Source organism: Dipodomys ordii, unplaced genomic scaffold, assembly GCF_000151885.1.
Source record: "Dipodomys ordii isolate 6190 unplaced genomic scaffold, Dord_2.0 Scaffold174, whole genome shotgun sequence".
Classification (NCBI taxonomy): Eukaryota; Metazoa; Chordata; class Mammalia; order Rodentia; family Heteromyidae; genus Dipodomys; species Dipodomys ordii.
In genome coordinates, this window is record NW_012267390.1 from 389,778 (window position 1) to 405,237 (window position 15,460).

The 15,460-nt window shown below is 57.7% G+C and overlaps 2 protein-coding genes across 2 annotated transcripts in view; one reads left to right on the plus strand and one right to left on the minus strand.

Annotated features, from left to right (window-relative positions):
• Window positions 1-387: 387 nt before the first annotated feature.
• Stk25 (serine/threonine kinase 25) lies at window positions 388-4,550 on the plus strand. Its single transcript, XM_013033670.1, has 9 exons — window positions 388-476; window positions 1,062-1,170; window positions 1,833-1,990; window positions 2,072-2,257; window positions 2,495-2,640; window positions 2,883-2,997; window positions 3,195-3,266; window positions 3,959-4,095; window positions 4,492-4,550. Exons 1-9 carry the CDS (start codon window positions 441-443, stop codon window positions 4,529-4,531), a joined length of 999 nt encoding a protein of 332 aa, XP_012889124.1. The 5' UTR covers window positions 388-440; the 3' UTR covers window positions 4,532-4,550.
• An 831-nt stretch (window positions 4,551-5,381) lies between these two features.
• The window catches only part of Farp2 (FERM, RhoGEF and pleckstrin domain protein 2), a 106,817-nt gene continuing 96,738 nt past the window's right edge, over window positions 5,382-15,460 (minus strand). The window contains exons 18-25 of the mRNA XM_013033646.1: window positions 12,967-13,035; window positions 12,303-12,392; window positions 9,909-9,991; window positions 9,239-9,357; window positions 8,885-9,048; window positions 6,455-6,562; window positions 6,138-6,289; window positions 5,382-5,952 (exon numbers count right to left, since the gene is read on the minus strand). Coding sequence (XP_012889100.1) covers window positions 5,838-5,952; window positions 6,138-6,289; window positions 6,455-6,562; window positions 8,885-9,048; window positions 9,239-9,357; window positions 9,909-9,991; window positions 12,303-12,392; window positions 12,967-13,035 — 900 coding nt within the window. The 3' untranslated portion in view covers window positions 5,382-5,837. The remainder of the gene's footprint in view (window positions 5,953-6,137; window positions 6,290-6,454; window positions 6,563-8,884; window positions 9,049-9,238; window positions 9,358-9,908; window positions 9,992-12,302; window positions 12,393-12,966; window positions 13,036-15,460) is intronic.

A 15,460-nucleotide genomic window follows, 5' to 3' on the forward strand; every position in this document is an offset into this window, starting at 1 on the left:
GCTGAGGAGGCCTCAGGCTCCCACCTAAAGGGGTGGTGGGGGCGGGGGGGGGTCTGTGCGGGAGGGTGGAGAGAGTCTCAGGCTCCTCGGGGTAGGTGCATGGGGCACCTCTGGAGGGCAGGCGGCCTTGCCACGGCGTCCCAGCCGAGCAGGCTCTGCTCTGGGAGGTGCTGGCGACAGGGTAGGCCCTGGGTGTGTGGCTGTGTTACACGGCTATGATTTTGCCTGGGTTCTGTGGACTGAGTCTCCAGCTTGGTTTTGACGGACCGTTCACTGTTCTGAGCACTCTGTATCCAGCACACGCATGCAGTGGGGGTATGGTGGAAAGGAGTCTGGTGTGACCACCTGAGTCCTTTCCTGTTTGGGCCAGTGGCCTGTGGACGTCACAGCTGGGTGCTGACAGCTTTCTCTGCTCTCAGAGCACCAAGCTATGGATCATCATGGAGTACCTGGGGGGCGGCTCTGCGCTGGACCTGGTGAGTTGTGCTGCAGCATGGACAGCTTGCTTGGGGGGAGTGGTCGTGCCCATCCAAGGATGCCCTTCCCCGCAGATCCTTGGAAACCTCTAGTCTGAGTACGTCAGTCATCAACAGGAAGTGCCTAACCCACACCACGTCCATAGTCATTGTGCTGATTGGTGCTGAGAGGTGTCTGGCCTCTGCTTGGGTCCCCAGGCGGGTGGTGTGCTTGGGGAGAGCTCTGATGTGTGGCTGGGATCCTACAGCTTTGCCATCCCCCATTCCACTAGGCCCACCTCCTGGCGGGCCACCCACACTGAATTTTACTTCAGAAGTACTTAAAGGAGACTGGGTACTGGTGGCTCACACCTATAATCCTAGCTACTCAGGAGGCTGAGAGCTGGAGGATGGAAAGTTCACTAGAATCCATCTCTAAAATAACCAGCAACAAGTAGGATTAGAGGCATGGCTCAGATGATAGAACGCCAGCCTAGCAGGCGTGCACCAGCCTTTGAGGATCCCCTCTGCTGCTGACAGCCGTGGAGCTCCGGCACTGGGGATGTTCAGGTGTGGCTGAGGCTCTGCCCTGCCCTCTTCCTCCAGCTGAAACCAGGCCCTCTGGAGGAGACGTACATTGCTACCATCCTGCGGGAGATTCTGAAGGGTTTGGACTACCTGCATTCAGAGCGCAAGATCCACCGAGATATCAAAGGTCCTGCGGGGTGGGCACGGCCCCCACTGACCCTGGTGTGGGCAGTGGGAGGGAGCGGCTGTTGGGGTGGGCGTCCTGCAGTGACCCATGGATGGGGCAGTCCATGCTGATCTGATTCCAGATGATACCCCCAATAGCAGCTCTTCCCCTGTGGTGCTTGGGCTAGACTCCAAGGGGTTTGTACATGCTAGGCAAGTTGCTCTACCAGCAAAGCATACTTTACCCCACCTAGCAGGACTGTCCTAGACTCCTAAACCCATTAACAGAGCAACCAGCCACGTACCTGGTTTAGGGCCAGGCCAGCTTCAATCACAGAAGTTAGCTTGGTCACCAGGGCTTGGGGAGGACTGGCTGAGGTGTCCTACCCCCGTGAGGGACGCGGCGCCCAGCCTCCTGCCCCCGTGAGGTACTGGGAGGGGGGGCAATGACCATTGGGTCAGGTCATGGTGAGGTCATTCTGTTGGTATTTGCCACAAAAGCCAAATGCAGAGAGTCCCTGCGGCTCAGGTAGGAGGGCCGGGGGGGGGGCGGTCCTCTAGTTTGTGACTTCTGCCTGCCAGGCCCCAGGGGGCCCGGGAGCTGCCATGGGCACACGCAGCCTCGGGCAGGCCCCCAGAGGCCGGGCGGAGGGTGACGCCTGCCCGCCTTCCTGTGTTGAACAGCTGCCAACGTGCTGCTCTCAGAGCAGGGTGATGTGAAGCTGGCCGACTTCGGGGTGGCTGGGCAGCTCACAGATACACAGATCAAGAGAAACACATTTGTGGGCACCCCGTTCTGGATGGCTCCTGAGGTTATCAAGCAGTCCGCCTACGACTTCAAAGTAGGTTCTTGGGGTGGGAGGCGGGAAGGTGGTCCGTGGCTCCGGCAGCTGCGGCAGTGTCCTGTGTGGCGCCTCCTCCAGGCTGATATCTGGTCTCTGGGCATCACCGCCATTGAGCTGGCCAAGGGGGAGCCGCCCAACTCTGACCTCCACCCTATGCGCGTCCTGTTCCTGATTCCCAAGAACAGCCCCCCCACCCTGGAGGGCCACCACAGCAGAGCCTTCAAGGAGTTTGTGGAGGCCTGTCTCAACAAGGACCCCCGATTCGTAAGCCCCCCCACCCCCCCGCACAGCTGAGGCAGGCTGGGTCTGGGAGCTTGTGGGTGGTGGCCGCCGGCTAGGAGGGGACAAGGTCAAGAGGTGCAGCCACCCAGTCACCTCCTGCGCCCGCCCTCCCTGACTCTACGTTCCTCCCCAGCCTCTCTGGGCCCCTCCTGCAGTCCACGCTGCTGTGTCTGGCACCTGGTGACTGTTGTGTGACTCTTCTGTTTCCTGCCCTGGCAGCGGCCCACCGCCAAGGAACTCTTGAAGCACAAATTCATCACACGCTACACCAAGAAGACCTCCTTCCTCACCGAGCTCATCGACCGCTACAAGCGCTGGAAGTCTGAGGGCCATGGAGAGGAGTCCAGCTCCGAGGACTCCGACATGTAGGGTGCCTGCTTGTCCTCAGGGGCCTCCTCTCCTCTGACTCCCCCCCCCCCAGCTCCTGGGTACTTGGATGTGGGTGGCAGGGACAGGACCTGCAGTGCTGTCACTGGACACTGCAGCCCAGGCGGGCCCCCATCAAGTTCAGAGCCTCCTGGCTTGTGAGGCTGCCTCCCAGACAAATCAGCCACCCCCTCCCCCACCCCAGCGTCCCCACCGGCTCCTAATTCATCACCCCCTTCAGCGACGGCGAGGCTGAGGACGGAGAGCAGGGCCCCATCTGGACGTTTCCCCCGACCATCCGGCCCAGTCCGCACGGCAAGCTCCACAAGGGGACGGCCCTGCATGGCTCCCAGAAGGTTCGTCCCGGCTGGGCCCAGCTGTTGAGAACACCCTGGGGCGGGTGCAGGCCCTTGGCTCCAGCCACTCGGGCTGCATTTTACTTCAGAAACCCGTCCCTTGGCAGCGTCCTGACCCTCTGCTCAAGGAGGCCGGAAGGGAGTGGGAAGAAGCCCCGGTCCCAGTCTCACCTGGTGCCTCCATTTCCACCTTACAGCCCACCGAGCCCGTCAAGAGACAGCCGAGGTCCCAGTGCCTGGCCACGCTTGTCCGGCCTGTCTTCGGAGAGGTGAGGGCGGGGCTGTGCCGGGTCATGTGGGGGTGGCTTTGCTCTCCACGGGACCCTTTTTGTGTTTCTAGACCTGCTGCGGTTCTCAGCTTCCACGTGGCTTTTGAATTGGAATTAAGACCTGTGAATTTTCTTCCTCAAAGTATAAGCATACTGCATGACTCTCTGGGGAAGGAAGAGCGTCAGTTCAGGTGGTCATAGGACCTCGTATCCACATCTTGTGCTGGTGGGAGTTAGAGCCATCTCCCAAAATAGGAGGCCGCCAGTGAAACCCCCCCTTCTCCTGCATTCCCTCCCCCCCCCCCGCCATGTGGAGTGTCAGCAGTATGGAGGTGGCAGAGCCTCCCCCAGGATGGCACGGAGCCCGGCTGGGCCGTGGGCACGGGTCCCTGGCAACTGCCTAGGGACAGGGTCATAGCCCCCGGGAGAGGTTGCTGCGAGCCCAGGCCTCACATGAGATCTGCAGTGCACTTGGAATCGTCAGACCCTAGCCCGGCTGCTGACCTGAGCCTCCATTGTGAGGAGACTAAATGAGGAGCAGAGGCGGGTCACCTTGAGATGGAAGGGACACGCAGGTGCCCACCATCAGGGTGGGGCACGCGGCCTGTGCATTGCCACCACCCATCTGCCTCACTGGCTTCCTGGACTGGAGTCTCAGGGAAGGCCCGTTCAGATAGAGTTTCTCTCTGCAGCTCAAAGAAAAGCACAAGCAGAGTGGTGGGAGCGTGGGTGCCCTGGAGGAGCTGGAGAACGCCTTCAGCCTGGCAGAGGAGTCCTGCCCCGGCATCTCAGACCAGCTGATGGTGCACCTGGTGGAGCGCGTGCAGAGGTGAGCGTCGGGGCGCGAGGACGAGGCAGCGCCTTCCTGCCGTGGCTGCCCTGCAGGGGCAGAAGCGTCTTCTCCCATTTGGGCCTTTGGGCTCTGCCCCTGGTTTTGAGCTGTGAGCAGCAGAGCCTTGACCTGCGCTCGTGTAAGCAGCTTGAGGGGTTGGCAAGCTGGCCGTGCAAACCTGAGTCACCCGGGGACGTGGGGGCAGCATGGAGCCGCTCCAGCAGCCCCGAGGGCTTGGGTTCCCATGTCCGGGCTAGGGCAGTGCTGCGCCTGAGACCCAGGGAGACCCCTCCCCTGGGGACACGGGGGGGGGGGGGGGGGGGGGGGGGGCGGGGGCCATGATGGCTGCCGAGGCGCACGTCCAGGCCACACGCTGACAAGCTGGTTCTGCAGGTTCTCACACAGCAGGAACCACCTGACGGCAGCCCGCTGAGCGTCGCCCGCTGAGCGAGGAGGAGAAAGAAAGGGTTTTGTTTGGAGCTCGGAAAGGACCTTGCTGACCTGGGCGCTCCCTTACTGACTGCAGAGAGCAGCCCGGCCGGCCGGCAGACCTCACGCAGGTCTCCTTCCTGTCCCCTTGTAGCGTGCCGCCCCCTGCGGCAGCCGCCCGCCCATGTCTACTCTCCTGGCTTGGCTGAAGCAGCACCTCTGGCAGAGAGCCCATGGAGAACAAGGTAGCCACTCAGGGGCCCTGGCCCTCACAGCCTTCTCTCCAGTGCAGGCCATGCCCTCTGGACCCGGCCTGCCTGGCTGCCAGGCCCGGGGGCAGAGCAGCTCTCCAGGGCCGTCCCCCAGCCCTGGGGGCTTTCTCCCAAGGGTCCACGCTGGCCCGGCCACGTCCTGGGTGTGGGGCCAGAGGCTTCCTCTTCTCATGGGTACTCAAGTCATCCAGAATGTTTGGTTTTTTAAGCAATTTGAACTTACTCTCAAGTGTTCTGAGGGGTAAAGTGTTAGTTTTCATAGAGCACTGAAGGTCCCCCCATTTTAAATAAAGACCTGGATTGGATGTGCTCGTGTGGGCCTGGCCAGGTGGCCTTCCTGCAGCCTAGGACCTTCCCTGGGACCCCCAGCCCCTGCAGCCTGCCTTCCATGCTTCATGTTCCCTGAGGCCTGCTGGAGAACAAAATGGCAGAAGAGGACGCAGATGGGGAGGTGGTTTATTTTGTTGGCTGTGGGGCTTGAACTTGGTGTCCCTGAGCTCTTGCTCAAAGCTAGCACTCTACTGTGTTGAGCCACAGTGCCACTTCTGGTTTTCTGGTGATTCATTGGAGATAAGAGTCTCATAGACTTTCCCATCCCAGGCTGGCTCTGAACAGGGATCCTGAGATCTCAGCCTCCAGAGCAGCTAGGATTCCCGGTGTGGCCACAGCCCCCAGCTGAGGTGGTTTATTGTAACTTACATAAGTGCAGTTGTAAGCGCACACTTCCGGCAAGGAGCACTGGGGCTGACAGGGTGGAGACACTGCCCTTCTAGGTCACAGGGGACTTGGGTCTTAACCTCTGGTTATGCTGGTGGGGTCCAGAGTAGCTGTTGCTGGACTCTCATCTTTCTGTAGGCCAGGCTACGAGGCTCTGGGCAGGAGTTCCCTCAGAAGTCGCAGGCAGTGGGACTCACCGCACAGCCTGGGTACAGGCTTCAGGGCTTGTCTGAAGCGATGTGGACCCATGCCCTGAGTGTCTGAAGCGGGGTCACTTCATGCCCTGGGCCCTCCTGGTAGCCCCCGTCCTGGTCAGGCGCGTCACTCCTTTTCTCTGGCTGTCCCCTGCAGTCCTGGGGAGGGACACAGGCAGTCTTGCGTGGAGCTTGGGGGCCTTCCCCGTGAGCTGCTGGCCCTCTCAATCACCTCCATCCACCTGCAAAAGCAGTCAGGCCGTCAGACCAGTGAACTTACACTCACCTATCTTCCCAAGAATGATCCAGAATGATAGCACAGAAAGGACAGGGCAGTGGTCAGCTGGAAACCTGTACCCATCACTCAGTCCTTGCTCTAGAACCCGGAGAGGCACTGCTCGGATTGGGCTGTCCCCTGCAGAATCACCTCTCAAATGTGTACTTGCTCTCGGCTCGGAAGAAGTAGACATGAGACTTGAACTGAAGCTTGAAGACGTAGTCTTTGTGGATGCTGTCCTCTTCTTTAGGGACACTCACACTGTAACCCAGCAGCGGGAGACTGGCAAGGGGGTAGTCATCCTGGAAGCAGGCATAAATTCATGCACAGGGGCGTTGGGGAGGGCAAAGCCGCAGCTTGCACAGGAGGACCGCTCTCCACTTAGAAGGGGCTGGGTGGGGGTGGTGAGCCTGACTTCCAGAACGTTTTGTCCTTCAGCATTGTGCTCGGGCTCCTGGTGCACGCACCTGGTGGGTTTTGTAGAAGAACAAGCAGAAGTTGGTGAAGACTACCCAGAGCTTCTGCCAGCCATTGCTGTTCTTGAACTTTCTCAGCAGATATCCTGAAAGTTGGTTCTGTGAATAAAAGACAAAAGTGCTCTGGGTAAAGCTGTTTCCCACCTGTCTTCAGTACCATGGTAAGTCTAGGGACACTAGAGGAGGATGCTTTAGTTACTTTAGTTGAACGTCCTTGAGCTCTTTTACTCAGGACTAGTGCTCTACCACTTCAGCCTCTGCTCCACTTCTAGCTCTTTGCTGGTTGGCCTTTTCTGCTTGGACTGCAGTGCTCAGATCTCAACTTCCTAAGGAGCTAGGATTACAAACTTGCTGGAAAGCAAGAAGATAAGGAGTCTGAAGAGATGACACAGTGGGGTCTGGAAGGTTCTTTCAAATGATGGGCAAAACTCTTTCACCTTCCCACTGCAGATGCCTGTTGGGGGCCTATTCTACTGAGCGGCCTGACCCCAGGAGGGCCTGGCTGTGATCCTTAGGTATCCCGAACTGTCAGGAACCACATGGGCTCCTCATTCCCTGGGTCCTGGCCCTATGGAGTTAGGAGACAGAAGTTTGCAGCAGAGAGGGAGAGCAGGCCTGGGAAGGGCCTCCAAAGTCCTGCAAAGGCAGATGGGTAGCAGAGCAGCCACTGAGCAACACACAGGGTGAGAGCGTGGGTAGAGTCCAGAGCGGAGGTGGAGAGCTGGGAACACGCCAAGGTGGCGGGAGCACCCAAGAGAACAGGATCCTGGGTCTCTGGTCCGAGGTGACAGCTGACAGTGCACACGGGGTCTCTGGTCCGAGGTGACAGCTGACAGCACACACGGTGTCTCTGTCCCACCTGACAGCTGAACACACGGTGTCTCTGTCCCACCTGACAGCTGACAGCACACACGGTGTCTCTGGTCCCACCTGACAGCTGACAGTACACACGGTGTCTCTGTCCCCACCTGACAGCTGACAGCACACACGGTGTCTCTGTCCTACCTGACAGCTGACAGCACACACGGTGTCTCTGTCCCACCTGACAGCTGACAGCACACACGGTGTCTCTGTCCCACCTGACAGCTGACAGTACACACGGTGTCTCTGTCCCCACCTGACAGCTGACAGCACACACGGTGTCTCTGTCCCACCTGACAGCTGACAGCACACACAGTGTCTCTGTCCCACCTGACAGCTGACAGTACACACGGTGTCTCTGTCCCACTGACAGCTGACAGCACACACGGTGTCTCTGTCCCACCTGACAGCTGACAGCACACATGGTGTCTCTGTCCCACCTGACAGCTGACAGTACACACGGTGTCTCTGGTCCTACCTGACAGCTGACAGTGCACACACGGTGTCTCTGGTCCCACCTGACAGCTGACAGTACACACGGTGTCTCTGGTCCCACCTGACAGCTGACAGCACACACGGTGTCTCTGTCCCCACCTGACAGCTGACAGCACACACGGTGTCTCTGTCCCACCTGACAGCTGACAGTACACACGGTGTCTCTGTCCCCACCTACAGCTGACAGCACACACGGTGTCTCTGTCCCACCTGACAGCTGACAGCACACATGGTGTCTCTGTCCCACCTGACAGCTGACAGCACACACGGTGTCTCTGTCCCCACCTGACAGCTGACAGCACACACGGTGTCTCTGTCCCACCTGACAGCTGACAGTACACACGGTGTCTGTGGTCCGAGGTGACAGCTGACAGTACACACGGGGTCTCTGGTCCGAGGTGACAGCTGACAGCACACACGGTGTCTCTGTCCCATCTGACAGCTGACAGCACACACAGTGTCTCTGGTCCCACCTGACAGCTGACAGTACACACGGTGTCTCTGTCCCACCTGACAGCTGACAGCACACACGGTGTCTCTGGTCCAAGGTGACAGCTGACAGCACACACGGTGTCTCTGTCCCACCTGACAGCTGACAGCACACACGGTGTCTCTGTCCCACCTGACAGCTGACAGCACACACGGTGTCTCTGTCCCACCTGACAGCTGACAGCACACATGGTGTCTCTGTCCCACCTGACAGCTGACAGTACACACGGTGTCTCTGGTCCTACCTGACAGCTGACAGTGCACACACGGTGTCTCTGGTCCCACCTGACAGCTGACAGTACTCTTGGGATCTCTGGGCAAAGCTCAGTATATGCAGGGCCTCTGGTCCCCCTGACAGGCAGCACATGAATGGGGGCCAGTTGCTAGCAGGCAGAGCCCTGGGCTTTTCCCAAAGGGCACCTGATGTGCACAGCAGCTGCGGGAGACCTTGCAGACCAGTTTCTTCTGTGGCAGGAGCTGATGGCTCTTTGCTCTGGTTTAGCCCAGCCAGCTGGGACCATGCTGGGTCAGCCCTGCCCACAGCCAGCACAGGGTCAGGGAATCAGAGGGGCATACCTCAACAGCTGCACTGTGGTCCGCCCTAGACACACTTGTGTTCCGGTACCAGCACACATGCATTGTGGTGTTGGTCCGGTGTTGGCCTGGCCCCTCCAGGGATCCTCGGGTGCATGGGGCATCCTCTTCTGACTCCTGCTCCAGAGAGAGCTCGTCGGAGGATCCTGTGGGGAGTTGGCATTTGACCCCACCCCGTTCCCGCCCCCTGCCACCACAGCCAGCAGCACTTGGTACTTCTGCCAGAGCTGTGAGGGGGAGGTGCCCCGTCACCAGGTGTGGGCACCGAGCAAGCTGACCATTCCTAGGTATGCTCCCGTGGGGGCCAGGGACCCGCAGGCGTGCCCAGCCACTCACTGGGGGTGTGGGTGCATGTGGGGCCTCTGGCCAGTTCTGGTGGTGGGTTGCTGCTGCTCTCAGCTGCTTGGATGGCTGTACTCAGGTCTTGTGTCCACTTCTCCTTCTCTAGTTGGGTGCTGTGAGGCAAGGTGGGGGCGGGGAGGGGGGCTGGGGTCACAGCTCTCCCAGGCCCAGGGCTGTGGCCTATACCCTGGTCCTAAGGCCCATTACAATGGCCCCTCCAGCACAAGCAGGGAGGGCCCCAGAGGCCATGCCTGGGTCAGCAGGAGGGGAAAAACGGCTGGGAGAGCAGGACCAACGCTGGAGCAGTGCCTCCGTCCACTTCCTGGAGGAGGACCCGTGAGCAGTCAGCGGGGCTGGCCACTGCAAGCCTTGTCCCTAAAGAGCACAGTGCACGGGAGGGGGAGGCCCGCTGCGCCCCCAGGGGCTCTTGCCTGGAGGGCCAGAGGCACCATCTGTGGGGGGTAAATCACACAGCCTGCTGGCTGGCCCTGTGCTTGTCAAGCAACAAGGGCCCCAGGGTGCAGCACCGTGCTGACTTGTGGATACTCTAGAGGTCAGTGAGCGCTCCTGCCTGGCCACGGAGAGGACAGGAAGCCCCCTGCAGAGCTGGGTCCCAGGAGGCTCTGGGTACAAGGGAGGGATGCGTGGGGGCGCTGAGGCGTACCTGGCGGCCACCACCATCGTTTTCTGAACTGCGTAGATGGTGAAGCAGTGAGGAACAGACCACTCGCTTTCACTTTCTTCTACCTAGGGTGAGAGCAGAGGTGAAGGTCCCAAAACCTCAGGCACAGCACTAGGTGACTGCCAGCCATACTAGGTGCAGCCAGCTTGGAAGCCCTGTGCTGTCCAAGCCTGCGTGACTACGGGGAACGGACCGTGTCCCTACACGACAACGGCCGCCGGGAGCGCGGGCTCCAGGCAGACGCCGGGTACTCACCGGTGGGTCCAGCACTATTAGCTGAAAACCAAGCAAAGGAGGAAAGATTGAGCATTTTTGTTACTAGTCTCTCTCTCTCTCTCTCTCTCTCACACACACACACACACACACAAAGCCATCACAGATGTAAGAGTTCCAAAACTAAATAGGACCAAATCAAACCTAAGAGCATCCTCAACAGCTGTCCTAGGATAGGAGAATTCAGGGAGATGGTGAAAACAATTCATCCTGCTAGAAGCCAAAGAAAAAACCCATTTCTGTGCGTGCTGAGAGCACCGTGGCTGAGAGCTGGCTCCTCCATCGTTCCTGACCGTCAGTACCTCGGATACAGAAACCGAGGCCTAACACGATTAAGTCTTTCTCAGGCAGAGATGCTCCATCCTCTGGCTGCAGGCCCGCAGCCTTCAGGCAGCCAGAGAATGGAGGCCCTGTGCCCGGCCCCCAGGAGGCCAAACACTGCATCACACCGGACAGAGCAAAGTCTCCTGAGTCTGTATGTAACTTTAATGTGAATTCAGTTGAAACCTCAAAGTGTTTTGGAAGACATTTGTTTACCTGACTCCAAAGTTTCCTTCCATGCTGCAAAATAGCGAAGAACAATGTAAGAGGGAAGATGGATGGGGGGATGTATTCCCCCAGCCCATGGCAACTCCCCGGTCAGTGTGGACTGTCCAGCTCTGGGGACACCCGGGAGCCAAGATGGAAGGTGGAAGTTGTCTTTGAGAACAGTGAGAGAAGGAGGAGTCAGCGAAGGACAGATCCGTGTCACACAGCCATCTAGTAACACCTGCCATGTCCTCGGCAGTTCCGCGAAGCCCCAGAGGAGGTGTGAGCCCCGGAGGAGGTGTGAGCACCTCTGACACCCAAACCACTCCTTTAACAGCGAGTGCCAGATACCCCTCCAGAACAGAACAAGCAGACTCCTTTAACAGTGAGTTCCAGATACCCCTCCAGAACAGAACAAGCAGACTCCTTTAACAGTGAGTGCCAGATACCCCTCCAGAACAGAATAAGCAGCCCACAGAGAGAGATCTAAGTTTGCCACAAAACCAAACTACAGATAAAGAAGGCATTTACTCCTGGAAAAAGAACTTGCAACCTGTCAGAGTGGTAGCAGTTTTACTCACAAAGGTGTTACAGCTATGCACAAAGCTGAGGCTCATGAGATCTAGTGACAGACACACCAAATGACTGCTGCCAGGGCCACTCCGCCTCCCTGAGCGCCCACAGGCGGGAGGCGACGCGCTTCCCAGGCTCCACACAACTCAGACCGCTAGTGGGTGGCTGGGTGGTGCCACCATGTGAGCGGGGAGTCAAGTGCCCACGTGGGGGCGGTGGGGCGGGCCTGAGGACGTGGGGGCCAAGGCTTATGGTTTACAGTCTTGAAAAGCTAGTCTGACGGCCAGCCACAGGTGTCCAGTGTCCAGTCCCTCACCACTCATCACCACGCACCTGTACTGCATGAGAGACGCCACAGACAGGGTGCATAGCTCCAACAGAGCCGGGAAGCGACTGGTGATGAGGCAGCCTGGGGGGAGCCTGGAAGGCTTTGGTCCCAGGTGGTCCTCAACAGGTACCTTCTTCTATGAAAGTCTATTTTGCCAGTCTGAGGGCTTGAACTCTGGGCCTAGGCACTGTTTCTGAGCTGCTTTTGCTCAAAGTGAGTGCTCTACCACTTGAGCCACAGTGCTCTTCTGGCTTTTTTTTGGGGGGGGGGTCTGGTTGTGGGGCCTGAACTCTGGGCCTGGGCGCTGTCCCTCAGCTCTTCAGCTCAAGGCTAGCACTTTACCATTTGAGTCACAGCACCACTTCCGGCTTTTTTCATTTTGCTTATGTGGTGCTGAGGAATCGAACCCAGGGCCTCATGCATGCAAGGCAAGAGCTCTACCACTGAGCCACCTTCCCAGCCCTCTTCCGGCTCTTTTGAGTGGTTTATTGGTGATAAGAGTCTTGTGGATTTTCCTGGCCAGGCTGGCTTCCTTCTGAGTGACAAGGGTTGCAGGTGGAAGCCACCAGCGTCCAGTGCAGTTGGTGCTTTTAGAACCTCACAGTTGAGGTTCAGCTTTGTCACTCTGTGAGGATGCGGCCACCGTGCCCCAGGCCAGACCATGGTGCACTCACCAGCATGCCTCGGAGTGGGAGGAGGCCCCGGATCCGGAAGCGGCCGGTCCCTGTGACACCTTGGCTTGTGTACAGCAACACGTCTGAGAGCTGAGGGGTAGATAGTAAGAACAGGGGAGAACGTTTCAACGTCTTACACTTAGGCAGTGGTGGGCTCTGGGGGCCCCTTATCTGGTTATCAGGCATATGCAGCTCGCTGGAGGTTTTTAGCAGAAAAAAAACTTTCATTTCATGGCTCAATTCTTTTCAGCTAAGGTAGCAGCCAAATGACCAGGCTGGCCAGGGTGCCACCAGCCTCACGGACTCTACTTAAGAGTGCAGTACGGTGTGGTCAGCTGTCACCTTGTGGGGCAGGCAAACCGGCTGGGTCCAGACTGGGGAAAAGGGACCGGCTAGCCAGCTCCCAGCCCCATGCACGGGGATCTGGTAGCCCCTGGGCTGCCAGACATCCCTGTGACCCGAGAGGGTTTCTCCCTGCAGCACCCTGCTCTTCCACTGGTGCCTGGAACTGCCCAGAACTCAGTCGGAGCAGGCCCGCTGCTTCCCCTGCACCCCTGGGGCCCGCGTGCCCCCCCCCCGCACCTCCCAGGCTGCCCTGGTCCAGGCCGACAGGCTGCCGGTAACCAGCTCCTGAAGGGGAATGGGGCTCACGCAGGAGACCTACCAGAAAGAACATCCTCTGCTGCAGTCCCTTCTTGGTAAGTTTGTGGAGGCAACCCTCACGGATGAACTCCTGAAACACAGGCAGGGCTCCCTGACCCAGGGCTGCCACGGCACCCCAGCCACCGGCAGAGCTCAATGGTAGTGTGCCAGCCTTGCACAGAAAAGTCACGCAAGACTGCAAGGCTCCGAGTTCAAGACTGCAAGGCCCCAAGTTCAAGACTGCAAGGCCCCGAGTTCAAGACTGCGAAGCCCCGAATTCAAGACTGCAAGGCCCCGAGCTCAAGACTGCAAAGCCCCGAGCTCAAGACTGCGAAGCCCTGAGTTCAAGACTGCGAGGCCCCGAGCTCAAGACTGCGAGGCCCCGAGCTCAAGACTGCGAGGCCCCGAGCTCAAGACTGCAAGGCCCCGAATTCAAGACTGCAAGGCCCCGAGCTCAAGACTGCAAAGCTCCGAGCTCAAGACTGCGAAGCCCCGAGTTCAAGCCTCAGCACCCACACAAAGCTTAAGAAAGAAAAGCATCAAACGAGATAAGACAGGCCATAAAAGTGCTGGGGCAACTGAACATCTTTGGGCAAAAAAACAGAAGTGGACGCTACTCAACAGCCATCAGGTATCTAAGTGGAAGAGTTGACACGATGATTAAGAAGTGGATGGAGCTTCACACCTTGGAATAGGTGATGGTTTCTTAGCTATGAAACCTATGGCAAAACATCTAAGGATAACTGAGACATAATTGAAATTAAATGATATAGTCAAAAAAGTGAGCCAGGCGCTGGTGGCTCATGCCTGTCATCCTAGCTACTCAGGAGGCTGAGATCTGAGGATCACAATTAAAAGCCAGTCAGAGCAGGAGAGCCTGTGAGATTCTTATCTCCAATAAACGGGGAGTGGCGCTGTGACTCCCAGTATCTACTGGAATTACATGCACGAACCACTGTACCAGCCCTTATGCGTGTGTGTGTGCATGCACAGGTGTGCGCACATGCGCGCACTGTTCCTGGTGCCTGAACTCAGACCCTGGGCACTGTCCCTGAGCTTTTTTGCTCAAGACTGGTTAGCTGGCCCAGGCTAGCTTCAAATTGGGATCCTCAGATGTCAGTCTCCTGACCAGCTAGGATTACAGATGTGAGCCACCAGCACCTGGCTTCTCATTGTTTTTGAAGCAGGGTTTGTGGCCCAGGTTGGCCTTGAAGACAATCCTCCTGGCTTCTGGGATTATAGAAGTATACCGACATGCCTGGCCATTTTCTGGAAAGGTTCTAATATTCAAGATAGGTAAAGAACTCTTAAGGTGGCTGGGAAGGTGGCTCAGTGGTAGAGTGCTTGCCTCACATACATGAGGCCCTGGGTTGATTCCTCAGCACCACCTAAACAGAAAAAGTCAGAAGTGTTGCTGTGGCTCAAGTAGTAGAGTACTAACCTTGAGCAAAAAAACAGCTCAGGGACAGCGCCCAGGTCCTGAGTTCAAGCCCCAGAATTGGCAAAAACAAACAAACAGAAAAAAACCAAAAAACTCTTAAAACTCAACAGGTTATATTTTTACTGTTAAGGTGTTTTTTTTTAATTACTGTTGAATTTTAAGGGTTCTTCATTATTCTAAATAAAAGGCAAGTAAAGGATCTAAGTAGACTTTTTTTTTTTTTTTGGTCAGTCGTGGGGTTTGAACTCAGGGTCTGGGCGCTGTCCCTCAGCTCTTCAGCTCAAGGCTAGTGCTTGAGCCACAGCGCCACTTCCAGATTTGTGAGTGGTTTATTGGAGATAAGAGTCTCATGGACTTTCCTGCCCAGGCTGGCTTTGAACCGTGATCCTCAGATCTCAGCCTCCTGAATAGCTAGGATTACAGGCGTGAGCCACCGGCACCTGGCTTACGAAGACATTTTGTTTCCAAAGAAGGCATACAAATGGTTGATGGGCTGAGAAGGTGGCTCAGTGGTAGAGCGCTTGCCTTGCATGCATGAGACCCTGATTCGATTCCTCAGCACCACATAAGCAGAAAAAGCTGGAAGTGGCGCTGTGGCTCAAGTGGTAGAGCGCTCGCCTTGAGCTGAAGAAGTCAGGGACAGCGCCCAGGTCCTGAGTTCAGGCCTACGACCGACAAAAAAAAAAGGCTGATAACCATATGAAAGAATATTTGACATCCTGAACCATTAGGAGGACATATCACCAGGATAAGAAGCCTCATTCCCACCACGAGGGCAGCCACAGCTAACCACTCGGGGCGTGCAGAGGGCAGCCACAGCTAACCACTCAGGGCGTGCAGAGGGGGGCCACAGCTAACCACTCGGGGCGTGCAGAGGGCAGCCACAGCTAACCACTCGGGGCGTGCAGAGGGCAGCCACAGCTAACCACTCGGGGTGTGCGCAGAGGGGGGCCACAGCTAACCACTCAGCGTGTGCAGAGGAGCCAGCCCACACAGACCGCCCGTGTGACCAACAGCCCCGTTCTTCTGTCTATACACAAGACATGGGATACAAGACTCACACAGGAGCGTTTAC

Excerpts from the sequence above, each read along its gene's own strand:
- Stk25 (XM_013033670.1), top strand. The coding sequence starts at position 441 with ATGGAGTACCTGGGGGGCGGCTCTGCGCTGGACCTG. Across the intron at positions 1,171-1,832 it reads GATCCACCGAGATATCAAAG|CTGCCAACGTGCTGCTCTCA; the intron begins GTCCTGCGGGGT and ends TGTGTTGAACAG. Across the intron at positions 3,267-3,958 it reads TCCGGCCTGTCTTCGGAGAG|CTCAAAGAAAAGCACAAGCA; the intron begins GTGAGGGCGGGG and ends TTCTCTCTGCAG.